Raw genomic sequence first — 21,950 nt, forward strand, 5'->3', positions numbered from 1 at the left:
CAAGCTTAACACAAAATTTGATAAAGATTCATTGTTCCACTCACTCAGTCATTTTTAATACAATGGCCACACAGTACACATGCTCACTCAACAGGGTCTACCACCCCCACTGACTAGTACAGTGAAGTCATCCCTGTTCACGCATGCACATTCCACATATTCCAGTCCATTCTCCTTGGCTGCCAGGTTACATCAATGTCATGCAAACCATTCTCATTATAATAAAAATGACTTGACTTTGCCAGAGAAATATATATATTTCTCTTAAACATGAAAATGATGAGGAAACTAAAGAAGTAAAAGGAAACCCAAAGGTAACTTCTAGACTTAAAAAACACCCCACCTGAATTTAAAAATTTAATGCATAAAATTAACAACAGATTAGACATCAACAGAAAAAAGATCAGTATGATCTAGAAAACATAGCAATAGAAACTGCCCAAACTTAAGCACAAAGAGATAAAAGACAGCAAAAATTTAACAGAGCCCCAATAACAAGAAGAATGACACCAATGAGTCTAATATAAATACAACTGGAGTCTGAAAAAAAGGGGGGAGCGGAAAATAATATTTACAGAAATAATAGCTGAAATTTTATTTAAATTTGAAGAAAATTATAAACACACATAGTCAAAAAGTTGAACAAGCACAGAGCAAAAAAAAAAAAAAATACAAAGAAACCCATACCAAAACCCATCACAATCAAATTGATAAAGAGAAAAATCTTAAAAGAAGTTATAAGTAACAATGACACGTTATAATCAGAGAAACAAAGAATGACTGCAGATTTCATGTCACAAACAATGCAATACAGGAGACAATAAAATATCTCTAAGTTGCTGAAAGGTGAAAAATATGGCATTCTGTATCCAGTAAAAACATCGTTAAAAATGAAGATTAATTTTAAATGTTTTCAGATAGGCAAAAACTAAAAAGACTTTATTGTGAGGTTATCTTCACTGCATGAAATGTTAAAAGAAGTTCTTTGGACAAAAGGAAAATGATACCATATACAAACTTCAATCTACTCAAAAGAATTCAAAACAGTTTAAATAATAATGGATTTGCCTTCCTTTTAATTTTTAATGGAATTGTTTAAGTAAAAACACCACCATTGTCATAAAAGGAAGAAAGCAGTAGTAAGAAAAAGGAAAACTTTAGTTTTCTTTTTTTAACAGCTTTATGATATGGGCCAGAAAGAAAGTGGTGTTTTAAGCTCACACAAAAAGGCCAGAAGATGAGAACATGAACTTGACAAAAGAAGACAGAAGAACTGCATGTAAAACTATCACTAATCTCTTCCCTCTATTCTCTCCCAGACCCTGAGTGCTGTCATGCTTTCTTCACTTACTAATACCCAAAGGGTCATGCAGAACAGAGCAGGTAGGAACAGGGAGAGACAAAGGGTCTTGTTCCAGCCGGCCTCTAATCAGGTCTGCATTCAAAGGCTGTTGCTACCCCATTGATCTCACATGTCTCCCCAGGTCACGAAGGGGTTTGGAACTGAAGTTCCAGCTAATAGTGATTGTGTCTTTCACCAGGATGCCCTCTGTTAGAGATTCAATGATGTCTCCCTAAAAATATTAATGCCCTAACCCTCAGGATCTGTGAATGTGACCTTACCTGGAAATAGGGTTTCACCAATAACAAAGTTGAGGTCAGTACATTGGGCCCTAATGCAATATGACTGTTTTCCCTGTAAAGAGGGGAAGTCTGAACCCAGAGACAGACACCACAAAGGGAAGACGAAAGAGCAGGGTGATGTATCAGTCAGTCAAAAACACCAAAGTCTGCCAGCAAACCTCCAGTAGTTAGGGGAAAGGCAGGAAAAAGATTCTCACTCACAGCCCTCAAATGGAACAACCCTTGCTGACCCCTTCACTTTTGGATTTCCAGCCTCCAGAAGTTAGAAATAATAAATTTCTGCCCTTTAAGTCACCTAGTGTATAGTACTTCATTAAGGCAGCCCTAGCAAACTGGTACACCCCTGCAGTAGACAATGAGACAAAGGCTTGGGGGGGTTCAGGATCTTACCTGTATCTTCTTCAGCAGGTATATAAACCAACAATCCCTTGCTCAGCTGCAGCAGTCATGATCCAAGGTCTTCTCCCTCTTTTTCCCATCTCCACCCCAAGGGAAATGACTAAAACAATTTTCTGATCCCCCTTATCCTGAGCCTTTAAATGATGCCAGCCCTCCCAGATCCCAGCCTGGAGGTGTGTCCTGCTCTGGGATTGGCACAGACCTCAGAGGTTCATGTCTGAACTCTGGGGTCAGACAGACTGAGCTCCCACCCTGCCCCTTCCACATTCCAGCTGTGTGACTTTGGAGAAGTACCTGCCCTCCTCTCTGCCTTCATTTACAAGATGATAGACCCCTGCCCCACAGGGTTGTTCTGAGGAGCACACAGCAGTGGTTGGCACATAGCTAATGCTCATTAAATATTCATTCAACAAATGGCTCAGAGGACAGTGATGGCTCTGCACGATCACCCCAGCTTTCTTTCCCTTGCTCTCTGTACCCCTATCCAAGGGTGTGGCTCATTATCTTGTTTTAGAAAACTTGGCCTGTCCCTCTGATTTTGATGTCTGGGAGGCCATGTCTGGCCTTCCACACTGTTCCTCCCTTGCTTGTTCTGAGGTTTCAGTCTCTCCTCTGTAGACTCCTCCTGCTGGTCCTACTCAGAGTCCCTCTTCAAAACTTCGAATGGAGAGATACTGATAAAGCAGACATACCACCCAAACCAACTCTGGAAAGCCCTAGTCATCATGGAAAACGCCTTTAAGAAGGTGACATAAGTGTTGTCTGTGGAGGTGGGCCCAGAAAATAAAAAGATGAGTAGGTGCACAAGGCTGGTAGCAAAAGGAATATGTAATCAATGTCACTTACTCACTCTAAGGTTCAGAACTTCCAGTGCTGTTCTGAACAAAACAAGCCTTGGATCAAAGCACTCCAATTGTCATGCTTTGGCGAGCACACTGCGTAATTGTGCATCCGCGGGCTTTGATGATTCTGCTGTCGCACTTCTTTCCAACACACAAGGGGCCTTGTCAGAACACATAACTAGCTGACTCCCACAGACAGGGAGCCGGGTGAGTCACCTTGGGGAAATCAAGACCCCAGCTGCCGAGGCGAGCAATTTCAAAGCTGGGAGTTTGCTGGAGATAATTTGGAACACGGCAGAGAGAATTTCTGCTGCCTTTTGCTCTGTTTGTTCAGAGTGCATAGCAGTGCCTTGAGTGAGCCTTTTTACAACGGCAGTTCCCAGACAAGGGAGACTGTGCCTCCCAGGGGATGGCGAGAAACGTCTGCAGGCATTGGCGATCATCACAGCTCAGGGAAGGAGCACCACTAACATCGAGCAAGTAGAGGCCAGGGATGCTGTGAAATGTCCCACAATGCATAGAAAAGCCTTACATGAAAAGAGTCATCCAGCCTAAAATGCCAACAGTGCCTCTGGTAAGAAACCCTGTCCTACAAAGAAAGCCAGGGATTATTCCCATGGCTCTCATCGAGCATCATGTTCCTCACTTTCCATGATCTGTCCCCAATCAGGCTGACTACGTCATTATCTATGATTATCATGGGTAAAGCACAGGAATGTCTTGGGGCAAATCCTAGCTACCCGCTTATCAATTTGGGCAAGGCACTTCCTCAGTTTCCTCATCATTATTATGGGGATAGGAATATAACTTGTCTCAAAGGGTTGTTTAAGGACTAAATGAACTACATGAAATAATGCCCATAAAGGGTTTCATTAAGTGTCTAGCACTGAAGAAGTAATGTTCATAATGATCTTTCTTAACCACAACTTCACTTCGTATATGGTTATTTTTGAAGATACTCCTTATTTTGGCCATGCCACCAGCCGAGAAGCCCTCCTTCCTCCCACCAGGGATCATTCTTGTCCTCCCTCAAAGCTAAGTTCAAATGTTTTCTCTAGGAAACCTTTCCCAACCTGTAAGTCAGCCCCTGCTCTGAGCTCCCTATATATGGTTCAGTCCTGTGTCCTCCTGATCACCTACTAGTCTGCCAGTTTCTAAATGGCAGGGGACGCATCCTATCACCCTACATGCCCTGAATCGGGACACAATGAACATCCTTTAAATTAAACCTAACCCTGCCTTTATCACTGTTGTTGGCATTTCTATATCCCTTACCAACATGAGCATGCTGCCTTACTCATTTGATTTGCTGCATAAATAATGACCCCTACCATGTGGTAAGGTCATCTTCAGTGCTGAATGTCTCTTGGGAATTGACTATGGGTCTGAGGATTTGCAAGACTTTCTTTGAGATGGGACTGGAGTGGAAAGGGTAAAATTTTATGATGAGAACAAATGAAGATTCCCCCATTCATACTCAGGAGACAGAAACAGTGGTTATTGGTAAGCATCTCTATTGATCAGGCATCTTTTCCACGAACTCTCTTCTTGGTAGTTCCCATGACAGAGGTATCAACACAATCCCCATCATCATAATTACTTGACCAATGTCACACAGCCAGGATAACTGCCCAGATAGGTCTAGTTGTCCCAATGTCTGCACTTCTAATCACTCTGATTGATTGTCTCCCAAATAGATCAATAGACATCATTCAAGGGAGAGTACAAAAATCTGGTGACAAAAATCATAAAACTCATTAGATCCACAACAGCAGTCACAAATGCCATTTGGAGGGGTTTCCAATCTTTTTGTTTTCCTGACAGCAGAAATCAGTTTTCAAAGAAACATTAAGAGCAAATCTGTTTTGTATAAGATATAACACGTAACTGCTCTTGGTTGAAGGAGGAGGGGGAACCGCTGGAGCCACACCTACCTGTCACCCCCTCCCCACTCCAGGTGCTCTTAAAGGGGTTCTGAAGAACCAGCTGCTTCCACCTTTTCATATTGCAACACATGGAAACAGAGACTCAGGAAGAGGAAACTGTTTGCTGGAGCTAACATTGCTCAGGATCAGGAATTCTAGGTCTTTTTGCCCTGAATTCAAAGCTCTTCGAAATTCTTTTTGAAAAAATTTTGATGCCTCATTTATGACAACTACACTTTCTTACTGACAAATATAAAAATATAAAATAAATCCAAAATATCCCAAAGGATGACCATATCTCATCCAATATGATGCCTTCAGTTGGAAGAGTCATACAAATTTAAGATGTTAAAATTGCAGACCTCAGAATAAATGGTGGGTGGTATGAATAATGCTTATTCTCTTGAATTTTGGTAAAAGACATTTCTTTTGGTTTCTCCCTTTGTACTTCAGTTCTCTATATTCTAAGACACTTGTTCTATTTTTTTTAATTTGTCTCCTTTGTAACTTGGTGAAAGTTACAGAAACTCTAGCTAGAAAATGCACATATGATCTTGCACAATTTAGAATACAGTTTTATAATCCCATGGAGCCCACATGTTTTGTGTGTTCTTGATTAAGGAAAATCCCCATTTCTGGAGCTCGAATCTTTCTCATTTAACTCTGTCCCTATAGGAAGGAAGAAGAAATCTCCTACCTACCCTTGCTAACACGGAATTAGCCCCTGCCCAAAGACAGGAATCTTTTAAAAACTTCCGTAGTGAGGTATAATTGATCTTAATGTATACGATCTGATGAGTTTGGGCATATGTATACAGACACCTGTAAAACTACCACCACAATTATAATAGTCCTATCCATTACCTCCAAAAAATTTACTTGGATTTCTTTCAGGGGAGGTTTGTTTTTTTGTTTTTGTGGTAAGAGTACAACATGAGATCTATGCTGTTAATAGATTTTAACTGCATAATACAATCTTGGGATCTATCAACATGATGTTGTATAGCAGATCTCTAACACTCAGTCATGTCGTATAACTGAATCTGTAAACCCACTAATCAGCAACTCTCCAAAGTCCCTTGCAACCACTATTCTTTACTTCTAACAGCATCACAATTTTTTTTGGCTTCTAGATTTTAATTTTAATGACATTTAAAAACATAATTTAGTACTAAGTGTTTCAATGCCCATTATAATAGCTAAACTGTGAAATCAGCATTTTTAATATCTGATCAGTAATACAAAACTCAGTGAGTTTTCTTACAAAAAAGGCAGTAGAAGTCTCAAAGAATAAGGGAGTGACCACTAACTAAAGGCCATGTTTACTAATCTAGCACCATAATTCCAGCCTCAGGACCTCCCAAGTGACTGGAAGGAGGAAGAGGTGAGGGTTTTGGAAACATAAGGATGGTACTTAACTTGTGTCCCCATGTGTGCTCCAAGGCCACACAGAGTGGAGCCAAGGCAGAGACTGGAGAGTAAGACACAGGCTTTTGGTTCACAGGGTGGAGGAGGTCCTCAAGGAGAAGAGAATCAGGACTTCTGGGGGTAATACTGGAGTGGGCCTCATGAACTACAGGGCTCCTTTTTAACATCAAAGTCCTTTTTAATTTCTTCAAGTTTTTTAGCCAGGTTTGGTATGTCATCATTCTGAGCCAGATACATTACAGACAGGTTGCTAAAAGTAAATCCAAGCAGGAATTGGAGCTTGATGTCAGTGAAGAAGGTGAGAATGGTGGTCAGCATCACAATTTTAGATACCTTGTATACCTCATACAAGTGAGGGCAGTAACTGCCCTTTGGTGGCTGGCTTTCATCTAACACAGTCCCCTCAAGCTTCATTCATGTTGTCACAAATGGGAGGATTTCCTCCTTTTTGAAGGCTGGATAATATTCTATAACATGTATTTGCCACATTTTCTTTATCCATATATCTGTTGATGGACATTTGGGCTGTTTCCATATCTTGGCTATTGTGAATAATAATGCTAAATAATCTTGGAAGAACAGACATCTCTTCAAGATTCAGATTCCAACTTTGGGGAGTATATATGCCCAGAAGTGGGGTTGCTAGTCCTGTTTTTAATTTTTTGAGAAATTTCCATACTGTTTTCTGTAGTGCCTTCATCATTTTACATTCCTACAGAAGGATGAAGCTTCCGGACAGAAGGACGAAGGAGTCGAATTTCCCTTCTTGCCCAGCTAACAGTTTCCCAACTCCCAATGTCATAACTAAAATTCTTAAATTTTACAAATAAGATCCTAAAAATCAAAAGCAAAATTAAACGAGTGAAGCTAATTGTGCTGGGAGTTAGTGGCTCAACCATGCAGAGAAAAGAATTAAGTCACCTGACTTTTAGAGTACTATAATTTGACCACACAGCCTTCAAAAGACAAAGACAACAACTATAAAGGCACATTACACTCACCAATCATTATATTGTTAGTAGTAATAATAATACTGGTGTTTTGAAACTATAAGACCTCATTCGAGTGTTATTAGAATTTTTCTTTGCCTGGGTTTTTGTTAGCTTTAACGGAAACAGAAAATCATAAAGGTATTCTCAGGAGTTCAGGAAAAACAGGGGGTGTTCTGAATCTAGGCCAATCTCCCCACCAGCTTTGGCTATGTCTAGTTAATTACTAAAGATCAAACATACATTATCACAGCAATTATTAATTTTCTCCTGAATAAAACATACTGATATGCAATGATAAAAGAATTTCTCTACCCACATAAAAAGGACTGTACTCCTTTTAAGAAATGGAAACCTTGATCTCACTACTGGGGGACCAGCTTGTCTTGGTTTGCCTGATATTCCCCTGTGTTTGGCTAAAATCTAGTGTCCTGGGACATCTCACAGTCTTGGGCAAACTGGGACAGTTTGTCACCCTACTGTATAATAACTCATTCTATCCCCTGGGCTGGCTTTTTTAAGCCCTCTATATCATCTAAGAATAATTACGACTAAGTTCTCTAGAAAAGACAGCACCATATTAAAATGCCTCTTTTTCAACTACCATATTTGTCTTTTGAAAGAGGAGGAAGAAAGCTGGGATGGGGCAGGACAAGGTCTTATTGCTTACCCCACCTTACAGTTCTTCCCTAGCACCTTAAACTCCTCACTGCTCTTAGAAGTCTTACTTGCCTTCTCAACCATGTCATATTCCAAGATAACGTTTCCCTGGCTATTTGAGAAGGAAGAAAAGAGAAGAAAAAATTTCCAAACACAGATAAGTGAATATCTGAGGCAAAGGAGACCAGTGGGATTATAAATTCCTGAAAGCTTGGGTCTATGTGTGTGTGTGAGTGTATTTTGAGGTGAGGCAAGACCTGGATGGGCTAAGGTGAGGATGGTTTCCAAAAAAAAGATGGAGAGGAAACTTTCAGTGGCAAAAGGTGAATTACAGTCCCAAGCTTGTCCAACAGAGTCATCCAGCTATAGATGGATGAAGAGAACAAGACCAGCAAATCAAGCCAAGATTGGCAGAAAAGAGTAACAAGGTTCAAGGAGGAGCTTGGGAAGAAGGCTGTGGAGATATTCTAGGAGTATGGCCACCACTGCTTTTTTGTTCATTTTAAAAATATTTATTAAGGAAAATTACAAACACGTGTAAGAATATAGAGAATACTGGAAAAGCATATATATCTATTTCTAGTGTTAGCAACAATTATCAATTCATGATGAATCTTATTTTATGTATACGTCTCTACTTCCTAACCCTAGATGATTTAATTTTCCAAACATTGCCCAACACTATTTTAAACACTTATAATTAAGCCACTTGTCCAAGGTGAACTTACTAGTGAGTAGCAGGACCAATATTCAACCTGGGCCTTTTGACCTTAGAGTACAATTATGATGCTATTTTCTTCTCAGGATAGGGTATGAAGGACCAACACACAAACACATGCAAATATTCACACCTTCGTACATGACCTTAGAAAGAGGAATGCCAGCATTTTATTGTGAAATGGAATTTGGAAGAGATTGGTGTGAGATTTCTATACCAATCAACACCACTCATGGAGACAGGAGACCATATGAGATTTGGAATTAAAATTCTGTCTTGATGGATGATAGATAGATAGATAGATAGATAGATAGATAGATAGATTTATCTATCCATTCATTCTTTCTTCCTTAAATGAGGACACTGACAGAGTCAGAGAAGTTAAATAAATAACTTCCCAAATTCACTCATCTAGAAAATCTTTTAATTCATAACCGTGTATTCCATAGACTTTGTAATGCCTCTAGCTTTGAGGAACCAGTGTGGCAGAGGTGATAGAAGGGTGCTTAATCTTATATATGAGACCCAAGCTGTCTCCTCTCCAGATACAGTACTAAAAGTATCCATGAGGCTTCCCTTCTAAGCAGAGAATTCAATCAGATTCTCCTAGGCAATGTGCAAGAAAGTCTGTACTGAGTTGTCTCAACCCAGTGGGTGAGAAGGAGAAATCCCTAATGCAAGTAGGGCAGGTGCAGAAACCCATCCACCCCCTTCCCGCACCCCAAAGGGCCACACATCACAGCCTCACTACCAGGAGGACCAAAAAGCAGATCCTGTAGCTAGGCAGCCCTCATGCCAAGAGTGTATGAGCCCACATGGAGGGAAGGCAGGCTTAGCACATCAGTTCTCCAACTTGCTCCTCATTGCAGTTGGAACAGGGAGAGCAGATGTAAAATCATCACCAGCTGGTGTGTTTTCTGGCAGGGAAAACAGCCACAGCCTTGCCTGCCCCCAGACACACACACACACACACACACACAGCAAATCAATTCCATGTGTAGCTCTCTTCCCCTTGTTTACCAGGACCCCAAGGCAGGAGAAGAGAACAAACCAATGTTTTGGAGACCCAGCAGGACCTGGACTCTGCCTCTGGTGGAACAGGGTTGATGGATGGCAGGCTGGTAGTCAACAGATGAAGCCTCATTATACTTGTAAATCGAACTAGGAAATACATGAGCACTCCTGCATCACAGCTACAGTCCCTGCCCTTGGCAACTGCCCTCACCCATCACACTGTCTGCCTCTAGGTGGCCCTGGCACTTCTGCTGGGCTGAGAGGATGAGGAGGAAGCTCTGGAACAAGCCAAAGGTTGCCTGTCAGGGGTGGGGCAGAGTGGGAAACACCCACTGCTCTGTACTGTCTTTGCCTCCCATCCTGGTCCACCGCATCTCTCATTGCAGGAACCACAGCTTTTTACTGGTTCTTCCCTGGATGTCCCTGAAAAGGGCCACAAGTAAAAGAGCTGAGAGAGAGTGGGTTTCCATGATACTCCCAACATGATTTTCTTCCTTTTAAAAATTCATTCATGTCTGTTCTCTTTGCATCTCTTAATTCATATATCCACCAATGTCTACTGCTGTGAGTCCTGATGTTACATTTGGGAAGCTCTATAAGAAGACTCCAAATACCAAGTTAAAAGTTGAATCACCAGGCTTCTTCCCCAATTCAACTCAGCAAGACTTTTTCAAGCACCAGTCCATGTGCAAGGCACAGTGAGAGACAAGTGAATGAGAGCTCTGTGCCTTCATGATACCAACTTCAATCCAGCACATGCACAAGCAAGAAGAACCCTATATGTTCATCATCCACTCGTCCCACAAACACTTACTGAGCACCTCAGCTAAAAAGAAAAAACCCAAAGATGGAGGCATAAGTTGATACACTTGACCTCCTCGCACAACCAAAAGAAGGACAACAACAAATTTAAAAACAAATAATTACCAGAACTGCCAAAAAAATTGAACTGTATGGAAGTCCGACAACCAAGGAGTTAAAGAAGAAACATTCATCCAGACCAGTACGAGGGGCAGAGATGGGCAGCTGACGTGGAGAGGACTCACAGCAAGGCAGCGACTGGAGGATCAGGACACGCAAGCTGCTGGCAGATCTGGTGAGGCAGCGGCTGGGAGACAGGCAGTCCCACATCTGCATGTGGATAAACCGAGAGAAACAACTGAGGATCAAGACAGACCACTCAACCCAGGGTTCAAGAGCAGGGAAATAAAGCCTCAGAACCTCTGACTGGAAAAACCTGTGGGGGTTGTAGCAGTGGGAAAAACTCCCAGCCTTATAGGAGAGTATCTTAGAGAGACCCACAGGGTCCTAGAACATGCATAAACCCACCCACCTGGGGAATCAGCACCAGAAGGGACCAATTTGATGGTGAGTAACAGGGGAAGTAACTGAAAACAGGCAGGAATGGAGCAACGGGCACTATTTCCTAAGGGATATCCCTTACTTACTTACTTAATTAATTAATTACCTTTCTATGAGGGACAGAAATAAAATTAAGTAAGAAATCCAGGTCTTAAGATGCATGCAGTCAAGTGGATCCGGGTCTTAAAATATATAAAATGAGCCCTGGCTGGTGTGGCTCAGTGGATTGAGCATGGGCCCGTGAAACAAGGGATCACTGGTTCGATTCCCAGTCAGGGCGCATGCCTGGGTTGCAGGCCAGGTCCCCAGTAGGGGACGCGGGAGAAGCAACCACACACTGATGTTTCTTTCCCACTCTTTCTCCTTCCCTTCCTCTCTCTAAAAAATAAAGAAAGAAAATATTAAATATATATATATATATATATATATATATATATATATATATATATATAATGAAGTAAAAAGACAGAAACAAATAACACCAACTTCATCATGAGGTACATGAAGGTATAAGGAGGGAAGACAGAACTATAATTTATTGAGTACCTGCTTACTATGGGTCTTGCGCTTTGTACACATAATTATTAAAGTATCTTTGGCAATATGTATGATCATCTACTCTATTCTCTAGGCCTGGTGATATGGTCTTGGGGGGGATACAAACAAGCAAACACATAATTACAAGGTAACAGGGGGTAGTGACAGGGAAGTGTAAGCAGCTTCAGAAGAACAGAGAGGTCATCAGGTACTAATTTGGGAAATCAAAGAAGACTTCCAGGGAGAAGTGACTTCTAAGCTGAGTCCCAAAGGATGAATCTGTCAAGCAAATCAGAGGAAAAGATTGTCTGGGCAGAGAAAACAACATGTGCAAAGTCCCAAAGGCATGATGACAAAGGCTTAAGTTTCTCATTTAATAAAAGAGAAAGCTGTGAAAGTTATGGAACTTGCCCCAAATCACACAGCTGGCAAGTGACAGAGGTTGAAATTGTGTCTGAGTTTCTTCCATGTATAAAAGTTAATAACAGAGAAAGAGAGATAGATTCCAATTGGAGCGGTGAGAGGGGGCTTTGATAAAGTGGGTTTTGAAGAGTAGAGCAGAAATGAAAGGATGTAGACCTGAGGGGAGGAGAAAACTGAAGCCATGGGAGTATTTGGGACGGGGAATCATGGATTGGCTAGAAGGTAAGTGACCATAGGGTTTGGGGGAGGTGTTTTGAAAGTTAAAGTTGGAAAAAGGGTGACCAGTAGAAAGACTCATCAGTCAAGTGAAAGATACCTCATTCTCACCAGCAGAATCATTAAGTCCCTACAGCACTGGACATTTTAAGAGCCAAACAAAAAGAGACAAAATGCTGGGACCACAGAATAGAAAGAGAGGGGCCGTTGGACTATGGGCTGAATATTTATGTTCAAGCCCTTATCCCTAGTATGGACAGAATTTGAAGGTGGAGCCTTTGGGAAGTAATTAGGTCCAGATGAGGTCCTGGGAGTGGAGATCTCATGTGATTGGTGCCCTTATAAGGAAATGAAGAAATAGAACTCTCTCTCCCTCTCTCTGCCATGTGAAGATAGATCAAGAAGACATCCATCTCTGTCAGGATGTTGGCCTTCCCCAGCATCCAAATTGGCCAGCACCTTGACCTTGGACCTCCTGACCTCCAGAATTATGAGAAATAAATTTCTGTTGTTCAAGCCATCTACTTTATGGAAATATGTTATAGCAACCCACAATAAAAATAGCTCTATAATGGGAGTCACTCCCCTGAGCAAAAGGGGGTGAACCCGGAATGTTAAACATGTCCAAAGAAAAGAGTGTAGGTATCCACCATCCGTGGATTCAGAACTACTGGTAGACTGCCACTCCCAGAATGCCTTGCACAAAGACTGCCACTCCCAGAATGCCTTGCAGTGGTCCACTATCCAGCCTTTCTTCTTTACTACCTTTGTTCCATCCTTTGTTCCTTTTTCTCTTCCTCTATACCAAAGGAGTGTTTAAGTCTATTGTTTCTTAGGAAAAACAAACCAAGTTGAATAACAAGAGGTTTTATGACAAATTCATGAAAAGAAACATCTTATTTTATAATTAGATAAAATGGAATATCTTCACATGTGTTGAGTTTTAATGACTGTGTCTGGTTACCAAACAAAGAATAATTTAATTAAAAATATAAAAATCATTTCTTCAAATTCAGGTTTTAGCAGCAAATTAATAACTAGAGGGGTTTTGTTGTTGTTTGCTGTTATTATTTGTCATCTTTCTTTGGTAATCTCCAGCAAAATCAAAGGTTCATATAAGATCAAAGAAAACAGAACCAAAAATAAAGAAGGAGAAAGTGTGCCAGAGGTCAGTGGCAGAACAGGACTTGCTAGTGGTTACCAAGCAACCCTCCTGGAAAAGAAGATAATGGAAAAATGCATGGGCTTTGGAGCCAGCAGATCTCTGAACCCACCAAATGCTTTGATCTTGACAAGTCACTTCTTTCTTGGTCTCACTGAGAAGGTGGGGACACTGCTCTAGGTCCTTCTTGCAGGATTGCTGTAAGGATTAAATAAGATAATACAAATTCTTAGCACAGGGCTGTAAACAGGTCAAGTGTTCCTCCACAAGATCCCTCCTTACAGTCACCATCCCATACCCACTTTCCGCCGAAAGACCTAGCACACATCTTTGTTACAGCACTCATAACCTTGCATTTTAACTTTGTGATTACTGGTCTATCTCTCCCATTTACCATGAGCCATTGGAGAATAGAAAACCATGTCCTACACACTTATCTCTGGTAACTAATAGAGTGCATAGTAGTTGCTCAATTAACCATTTCTCACATGATTGACTTTAAAAGTCCACAAGTCCATTAAGAATCTAAAACTGACACTTTAAAAAAATACCACAAGGCAGTACATAATGTGGAGCTAAATTCTGTGGTACAGACTTGTGAGGTGTCTTGAAATTCAGAGAAGCAGGAGCCATCAGGGAGAATTTGACAGGGATGCAGGATCTGAGAGGAGTCTTAAAGACTGGGCAGCTCTGAGTGGAACGAGGGAAGCTGCTTCAGAAAGGATGAAAATGAGCAGAAGAGGGGACTTCCGCCAAGATGGAGGCGTAGGTGGATGTGCCGTGCCTTCTCACACAACCAAGTTTAGAGACAACTATATTAGCAACAGAAAACACAGCCAGAACACAGAAAATTGAACTTTTCGGAAGTCCGTTAACAACAAATTCTTCAGCCTGACCGGTAAGGGGCGAAACCAGCGGCTGGTGAAGCGGGATTGCACAGGAGGTCTCGGTCAGCCGGACTCAGGCGCGGAATCCAGATTCGGAATCCAGGCGCAGGGTTGGACCTAGTGAGCAACCGAGCGAGCAACCAGGCGAGCGACCGCGGGGGAGACAGCGGGGCAGCGGGGCTGCGTGTTGACTGAGGTCGCGCACAAGTGCGCGGGTGGACAGGGAGTGGGCGGTTGGACCTGGCCGGCAGGTCCCCACGGCAAGCGGCAGTGGAGGGCGCTGCCATTTCCCTGCTCTGACCCCACCTCCACATACAGCGTCATAACCCAGCGACTCTGAGTGGCCCGGCCCAGGTGAACCACCTAAGGCGCTGCTCCTCCGCACCCAGCTGTGAGAAACAGCAGAGGGGGCCGCCATTTCCCCGCTCTGACCACACCCCCACATACAGCGTCACAACCCAGCGACCTGGGAGTCCAAGGCGCCGCTTCTCACACTTAAAGGGCCAGAACAGACCAAAAATGTCGCAGGAAGACCTCAAAGCCCCAGAGATAAATCTAAGCGACGAAGAAATAGCAAAACTCACAGACACACAGTTTAAAACATTGGTGATCAGGATCCTCACAGAACTGGTTGATTATACCGACAAATTAGACAAATACATGAAGGCAAAACTAATTGAAATGAATGGAATTGCACAGGACACCAATAGCAATGAAAAGGAAACTGGGACTCAGATCAATGGAGTGGACCAGAAGAAAGCAAATAATGGCCAAACAGAAAAGAGTCAAGAAGCAAGAATTCAAAGAAATGAGGAGAGTCTTAGGAACCTCCAGGACATCTTTAAACGTTCCAATATCCGAATTATAGGGGTACCAGAAGGGGGAAAGGCACAGCCACCAGTGGAAAAATTATTTGTGAACAAATAATAAAGGAGAATTTCCCCAATCTGGCAAAGGAAATAGACTTCCAGGAAATCCAGGAAGCTCAGAGAGTCCCAAAGAAGTTGGACCCAAGAAGGAACACACCAAGGCACATCATAATTACATTAGCCAAAATTAAAATGAAGGAGAGAATCCTAGAAGCAGCAAGAGCTAAGGGGACAATCACCTATAAAGGAGTCCCCATCAGACTGTCAGCAGATTTCTCAAAAGAGACCTTACAGGCAAGAAGGGGCTGGAAAGAGGTATTCCAAGTCATGAAATCTAAAGACCTACATCCAAGATTGCTCTATCCAGCAAAACTTTCATTTAGAATGGAAGGACAGATAAAGTGCTTCTCAGATAAGATCAAACTCAAGGAGTTCATCATCACCAAGCCCTTATTATATGAAATGTTAAAGGGACTTATCTAAGAAAAAGAAGTTAAAGAAACATGACCAGTGAAAGGACAACAAACTCACAGTTATTAACAACCACACCTAAAACGAAAGCAAACTAAAAGGACAGCTAGATCAGGAGTGGAAACATAGAAATGAAGATCTCAAGGAGGGTTAGCAACAGGGGAGTGGGAGGAAGAGAAGGGGGGAGAAGGTACAGAAAATAAGTAGCATAGAAAATAGAAGTAGATAGAAGATAGTTGGGGGGGCAAGAATAGCATGGGAAATATAGAATCTAAAGGAATTGAGACACATGGTCATAAACTAAAGGGGGGGTAATGGTGGGGATGGGGGGTAGGGTGGAGGGGAATGAAGGGGGGAATAGAACAACTGTAACAGCATAATCAATAAAAAATTTAAAAAAAGAAAAAAGAAAATGAGCAGAAGAATAGAGGCAGAAAGGAGCATGTCACCATCCAGAGACAAAAAGAAGATGAATGTCATGTGCTCAGAACCAAGCAAGGGCATGTGGACTTGATGTGGTAGAAACAGGAAACTCCTGGGGGTGTCCAAAGAGGAGAGTGACTTGGTGCTACTGATTTTGAAGTGAAGACAATGGGCACCAAATCTAAAATCTACCAATATCCACGTGAGGGACGGTCTTTGAAAAGATCTGGGCCATGTCTGGAATTGTCAAGGAAGGAAGTTCATGGAGAGGAAGTGAGAGCCCCAGAGATTCCTGTGTGAGGTGGTACTACTGGTGGGCTTGTTCCCATCACGCTGGAATCATGACCCTCAGGAGACCAGCCTGAGGGTCATCCAGTGCCAGCCTCCCGGCTCAGGACCCTGTTGCACCAGGCAGTTCAAAGGCTCTGGTGGGGGCTATGACATCTCTGCATGAGCAAAACTGTGGCGAACGATGGCAGCCTTGGAGGATGCTGTCAAAAACCAGACTGTATTAGTCAGGGTTTTCCTGGGAAACAAACCCAAGAGCGTTGTGTATGTGTACAGAAAGAGATTTATTTTAAGGAATCGACTCACATAATGATGGAGGCCAGTAAGTCCAAAATCCGTAGTGTGGGCCAGCAGGCTAGAGACCCAGGCCAGAGTCGATGCCACAGTTCAGGTCTGAAGGTACAAGTCTGAAGGTCATCTGCTCCAGAACTCCTTCTTGCTTGGGGAAGGCAGTCTTTGTGCCACTCAGGACTTCAAGTGTCGCGTGAGGCCCACCCACAGTAGGGAGGACAATCTGCTCTGCTCAAAGCCCACCAATTTAAATGTTCATGTCATCTAAAAATACCCTTCCGCAAACATGCAGAATAGTGTTTTATTCAATATCTAGGCATGATGGCCCAGGCAAGTTGACACATAAAGTAACCACCACACAGACCCACATCCTTCAAAAAGAGTGACAAAGTGCAATATGAAATGAGTTTGGGAAGGAGCGTTTTGTTAGAAATGGTGTGTATGGTTTGAGAAAGAAGGAAAGAAAGAAAGGATAGAGGGAGGGGAAAAGGGAGAGGGAGAGAAAGAAAAAACAAGGATGAAAGGAAGAGAGGGAAGGAGGAAGGAAGAAGTGCTGAAAGACATAATATGACAGTAACAATTCTGTGTGCAAAGTATTTTCTCACAGTGTTAACATTTCACTCACTCAGTAACCCTGTGAGTCAATCTTATTCCCATTTCATAGATAAGAAAGTGAGGCTTATGACAGTAAATGACTCTTCCAAGGTGATGAAGCCTCTAAAAGGTGGAGCTGAGAGTAGACCCCAGGCACTGTGTCTCCTAAATCCACTGTGTTTGTTGGACCAAATTGCTTGTCTCCAGAGGAAGAGAGAGGCTCTGGGGGCAGAATGTAACTCAGAGAAGGAAAGGCAGCAGAAAAACAAACACCACCACTGAAACCCACAGAAGCTACAGCCTATAATTCCTGGTGAATGACCAGCTCAAAGGTTAACTGTGTCTTAGCTTCTTTGGGCAAGAAAAACTAGATGTGCTTTCTGGCGTCCTCTCTGGCTGCAGCTTCAGATGGGTAGCATAAGCACATCACAGGGCCAGCAAAGCGGATCTTGGGTGGCAAGCTCTTCTCAGAACAGGTTAAAGTATCATAATTGCTCAGGTCTCTTGCAAATTGCCTGACTCACAGTCCATTTATTACCATTTTCAAATGTCTGAAAAGGCTTTTTCTTCCTTTCTGATGGTCTGAAAATTGAACGAACTTTGAGGGCCCCATTCTCTGCTCCTGACTGCAACCCACAACTGGGTTTTCTTATAAAGCACAAAGGAAGAAAGAAGAAAGGGATCTTTCCTCGCCAACAGGAAAAATAAATTGCGAGCTGCTATGAAATGATATTGTTGCTATTTTCATTCTGGCTATAAAACTGTGTATCTGCTAGGTTAGCTTATAGTTGCCATACAGAGGGTCGATCTAAACTGAGAGGGTCTTTCATTATTCTACATATCACAGGAAAGGAGCAAAAACACCAGACTCAGCCAGGCCAGTGATTAGCAGGGAGGGCTTGGGTGAAGGACCTGATCCTTACCGTGTCTACTTCCCAGGAGCGTGACACACGGACACGTGTTTCGCAACCCACAAAGCATCATGATAGTGTAAGCCATTATTCTAACCACAGTTAAAAACAACGATAGCACTTATTTAGCTTCAATTTGTCATTTCGTGCCATTGCCCGGCTGGGGTCTATTCTGGTCTGTAGCCTTTGGGACCTCTGTGGTCAGTGCCAGTGAAGGTGGAGAAAGTCTGACACCAGGCAGGCGGGATCTCGAGGCCCTCAAATTGCCATGGAGCCTTTACTTATGTAATAGCACTGGTAGGGGGGGCGGGGGCAGATGGCATGTGCTTGCAACAGTAATTCCTGCATAATCTGTGGAGTCAGACAGACCGTGATTAAATCAAGTCTCTGCTACATAATAGCTAAGTAACATGAGATAGTTATATATGCTTTATGGAACTCACTTTTCTCATCTTGAAAAACAGGCAATTAAAAAGAATCATATTAACAACTGTATTCAAAGTGCCCACACAATGTTACATAATAAATGTGAAACAAATGTTAATTCTGTACCACTTGGGCTCCTTACTCTATAATACACCAGAATAGAAATGACAGTTATTGCAAAGGATACGTAAATTGTCAACAAACATATGAATAGATATTAAACCTCATGAGTAATTAAGGAAAGGCAAATTAAGCCACAATAAGATGCTATTTTAAAACACGCACCAGTTTGGCAAAAATTAAGACAGTAATACCAAATGCTGGTAATTGGTCCAACTCCTTAAGAAACCAATTTGTGTTGAACAGAACATGACCATGATTCTGGGTCACTGGGTAAGCTATGCCTCTGCTTGGAATGCATCTCCTGAAATTATATGTTTGGAATGCTCCTATTCATGCTTTAAAACCCTGCTTAGGTGGCGTTTACTTACAGAAACCACAGTTTCTCAGATGTAAGATGACTCCTTTCTTCCTCCCGGCTACCTATGTTTTCGCATCTTCCCATATGACATAATAATGTGTGGGTTCACCATCTCCCCAGATGGCCTAGGAACTCCCCGAAAACAAGGGCTATTTCACTCACCGCCCTGGGGATCAGCACACGGCCTTCAAGAGAAGGACCTGAATGAACAGACCCCATGTCTCCCATGTCTTTTTTTATAACTGCCGTGCCCCCACTTGATTCTGTGGCATCCACCCGTGTGGTCTGCACTTCCTGTGCTGAGACACTGGGCTACTGCACCCTTTCTTCCTTCTCTCTCAGGTTCCTGGACCTCAGCATTCAGACTTCTGATGCATTTTCACAGGACCTGACCCCCAACTAAATGAAACAATCAAGTAAACCTATCCACATTCTGAATGGAATGCAATAAAAATACACCTTTCTTGAGTTATTTCAAACTCCGAAGCTAGTTTTGATTTTAAAAGGATATTGAATTCCTAATGCGATGGATCCCTGTGGGAGCATTTTTCCATCAAGGACTTGGGTAGAGGTGACTGTTGGCAGCTGATTAAGATGTGTATTTGGTGTTTGGCAGCTCCCTGACCCACGCCTTCTGTCCCTTGATCAGCAGGGACCTTGTATTGAGTGGCAGATGCGGGCAAGGCAGCAGTGACTTGGTAATGCTGCAACCTGTGTCATTTGGCTGTGTTTACAGTCAGCCCAGCAGCAGGCAGTCAGGAACTATGACACTTGGGGACAAGAGTTGTTTTCCAAGTGAATATACAATGCTTCCTGGAAAACTGGAAGAACATTGCAGACAAACCACTGAGAGAGATTTCCAGGTCCACAGCTCTGCAGTTCTGCAATCTCCCCCCCCCCCAAAATAACCTCCCTCTACCTCACTCCCCTGTTTGAAAGTAATAACTACCCTCTGTGTTTCTCCAGGACAGGAAGAGGTGTTAAAGATTAAATGCAATGATGAACTTAAACTTTAAGGTACTATACAAATAGTAGCCAACACTTGTTAATACTTTCTATGTTTTAGACATGATGCCAAATGTTCTATATATGTTGAATCATTTCATGCTATCAGCAATGTTGCCAGCTAAATACTATTAGCCCCATTTGAAATATGAAAAAATAAAAGCAAAAAAATTAAGAACCTTTCTATAATTACAGAACCAGTGTTGACAAGATTCCGAATCTGAGACCAGGCTCTTACCCATTTGGTTAAAGTGCTATACTGAACACCCTAGAGCTATTTTTCTGTTGCTTTGAATTTCTTTCTCATACTACCCATTAAACCAAGGCATTGGTACCTTGACCATGCTCCTAGAAAAGCATTTGCCATTTTTGGTATAATTTCATTTTTATGAAATAAAAGTGTCTCATTAGAGTGAGCTCCTTGAGGGTGAGAACTATACTGTAGGCATCTGTAATAGTCCCAGAATTAAGCACTGGGTCTAGTATATTGTAGTTAGGCACATGGCTGGACAGAGAGGAGAGAAGTAAAGGAAGGACAGAAAATGGATAGATGGATGGGTATATGGGTGGATGGATGGGCAGGTGGATGGATAGGTGGATGGATGGATAATTAGATGAATCCCAAGTTGTCAGTTTCGTAGAGTAGTACCTGATCATCTTGAAACTAAATATGTATTTTCTCCATCCCCATTAAATTGTGTTGATAATTAAAAATCATTTTCTGTCTTAAACCTTACAGAACCAACTTGCTATTCTCAACATCTAAAAAAAAACCAAGAGGTTTTTAAAAGACACAAAAAATGGAGTTGGCCCAGTGAAGGAGACAGGACTATTATTACATCTCAGCTGGGCCGATTCTGTAACTTTGCTTTGTATTTTAGGTACTTGGGTTCTTGTCTTCTCTGAGCACTTTGAAAATGAGGATTGTGTCTTGAACATCTTCAAATCCTGAGCATTTATGCAATTCCAAAGCAGACATGCAGTAAATGTCAGGGCAAACTGGTGAGTCAGTCTCACCCCCAAACTCCCCTCAGGTTTCCTCTTTCCAGTCACATCCAGCAGGTATCTCCACACCTGCTCCTGCCCTCCTTCCTAGGGGAGGTTCTACTGACAGTCATTTGCCCTCTAGTGCACGTGTAAGCATTAAGTTCACCTTGATTTTTGTATCAGAAAAGTTTCCTGTCCAATAGAAGAAGAGTTTTTCACTGGAGATATCAGCAAATGTCCCCCTTGGAAAAGCCCCACAGGGTTGCTCCAAAAGCTGTAATCTGCCAAAACAGAAGTATGACCCTATAGTAGAAGGTTCACACCTCCCAGGAAAACACTAGGCTTCCTCTCCCTCTTCCTTGGGCTGTTGTTGAGACCCGTGCCCTTCTCCTTACCTTCCTTGGTTTCTTCTCTTTGAGAATCTGGGGGGTGGGGAGTGGGAGGAGGAATCAAGGTTACTGGAGCAGAAAGGGGAGGAAAGAATGGAGGGGAGGAGAGGCCAGATAAGCAGCACCGACCAATATTTATCAAGTACTTATGCCCCGGTTATTGGCTATTGTCCCTCAACTTCACGTCCACACTTCTATGCTCTACTTTGAGGCTGGGACTGTGACTGCAAACTGTATGTCCATTTTGACAGCTGCTTCCATTTATGCTCTGCCAACAGGGGGCACTAGAGAAGGCCTGAAAAGATGGATGAGGAAGAAGAGACAAACTCCTGTCTGTGTGTGTCACTTCAGCAAAAGCTCTTCACCTGGGCAGCTACAATTTGTTCCAGTTTCCAAATTGTGTATTTTCTCCACACTCTGTAGTATTTCTTTGTGAGCCTCACCGTGCTCGTGAAGAAATATAATAATAGCTCTGGCTGGCCAGCCTTTCCTCCCCAGATGCTTGGGGCCCAAGCCCTGCCTCCAAACTTGCAAGTTCTGGCAACCCCACCTTTCCCCTCCATTTCCCCAGGGGCTTTTCCTGTGCTGCCTTCGGTGTTTTTTTCTGTT

The 21,950-nt window shown here is 42.5% G+C and overlaps 1 protein-coding gene across 1 annotated transcript; it reads right to left on the bottom strand.

The window, feature by feature from the left end:
- Positions 1–6,376: 6,376 nt before the first annotated feature.
- On the bottom strand, positions 6,377–6,652 carry LOC119035468 (short transmembrane mitochondrial protein 1-like). The gene has a single exon (XM_037126793.2). The coding sequence runs from the start codon at positions 6,650–6,652 to the stop codon at positions 6,377–6,379; it is 276 nt and encodes a 91-aa protein (XP_036982688.2).
- Between the last annotated feature and the right edge of the window lie 15,298 nt (positions 6,653–21,950).

This window comes from Artibeus jamaicensis, unplaced genomic scaffold, assembly GCF_021234435.1.
Source record: "Artibeus jamaicensis isolate MK-2021 breed Jamaican fruit bat unplaced genomic scaffold, CSHL_Jam_final contig_76, whole genome shotgun sequence".
NCBI classification, from domain to species: Eukaryota; Metazoa; Chordata; class Mammalia; order Chiroptera; family Phyllostomidae; genus Artibeus; species Artibeus jamaicensis.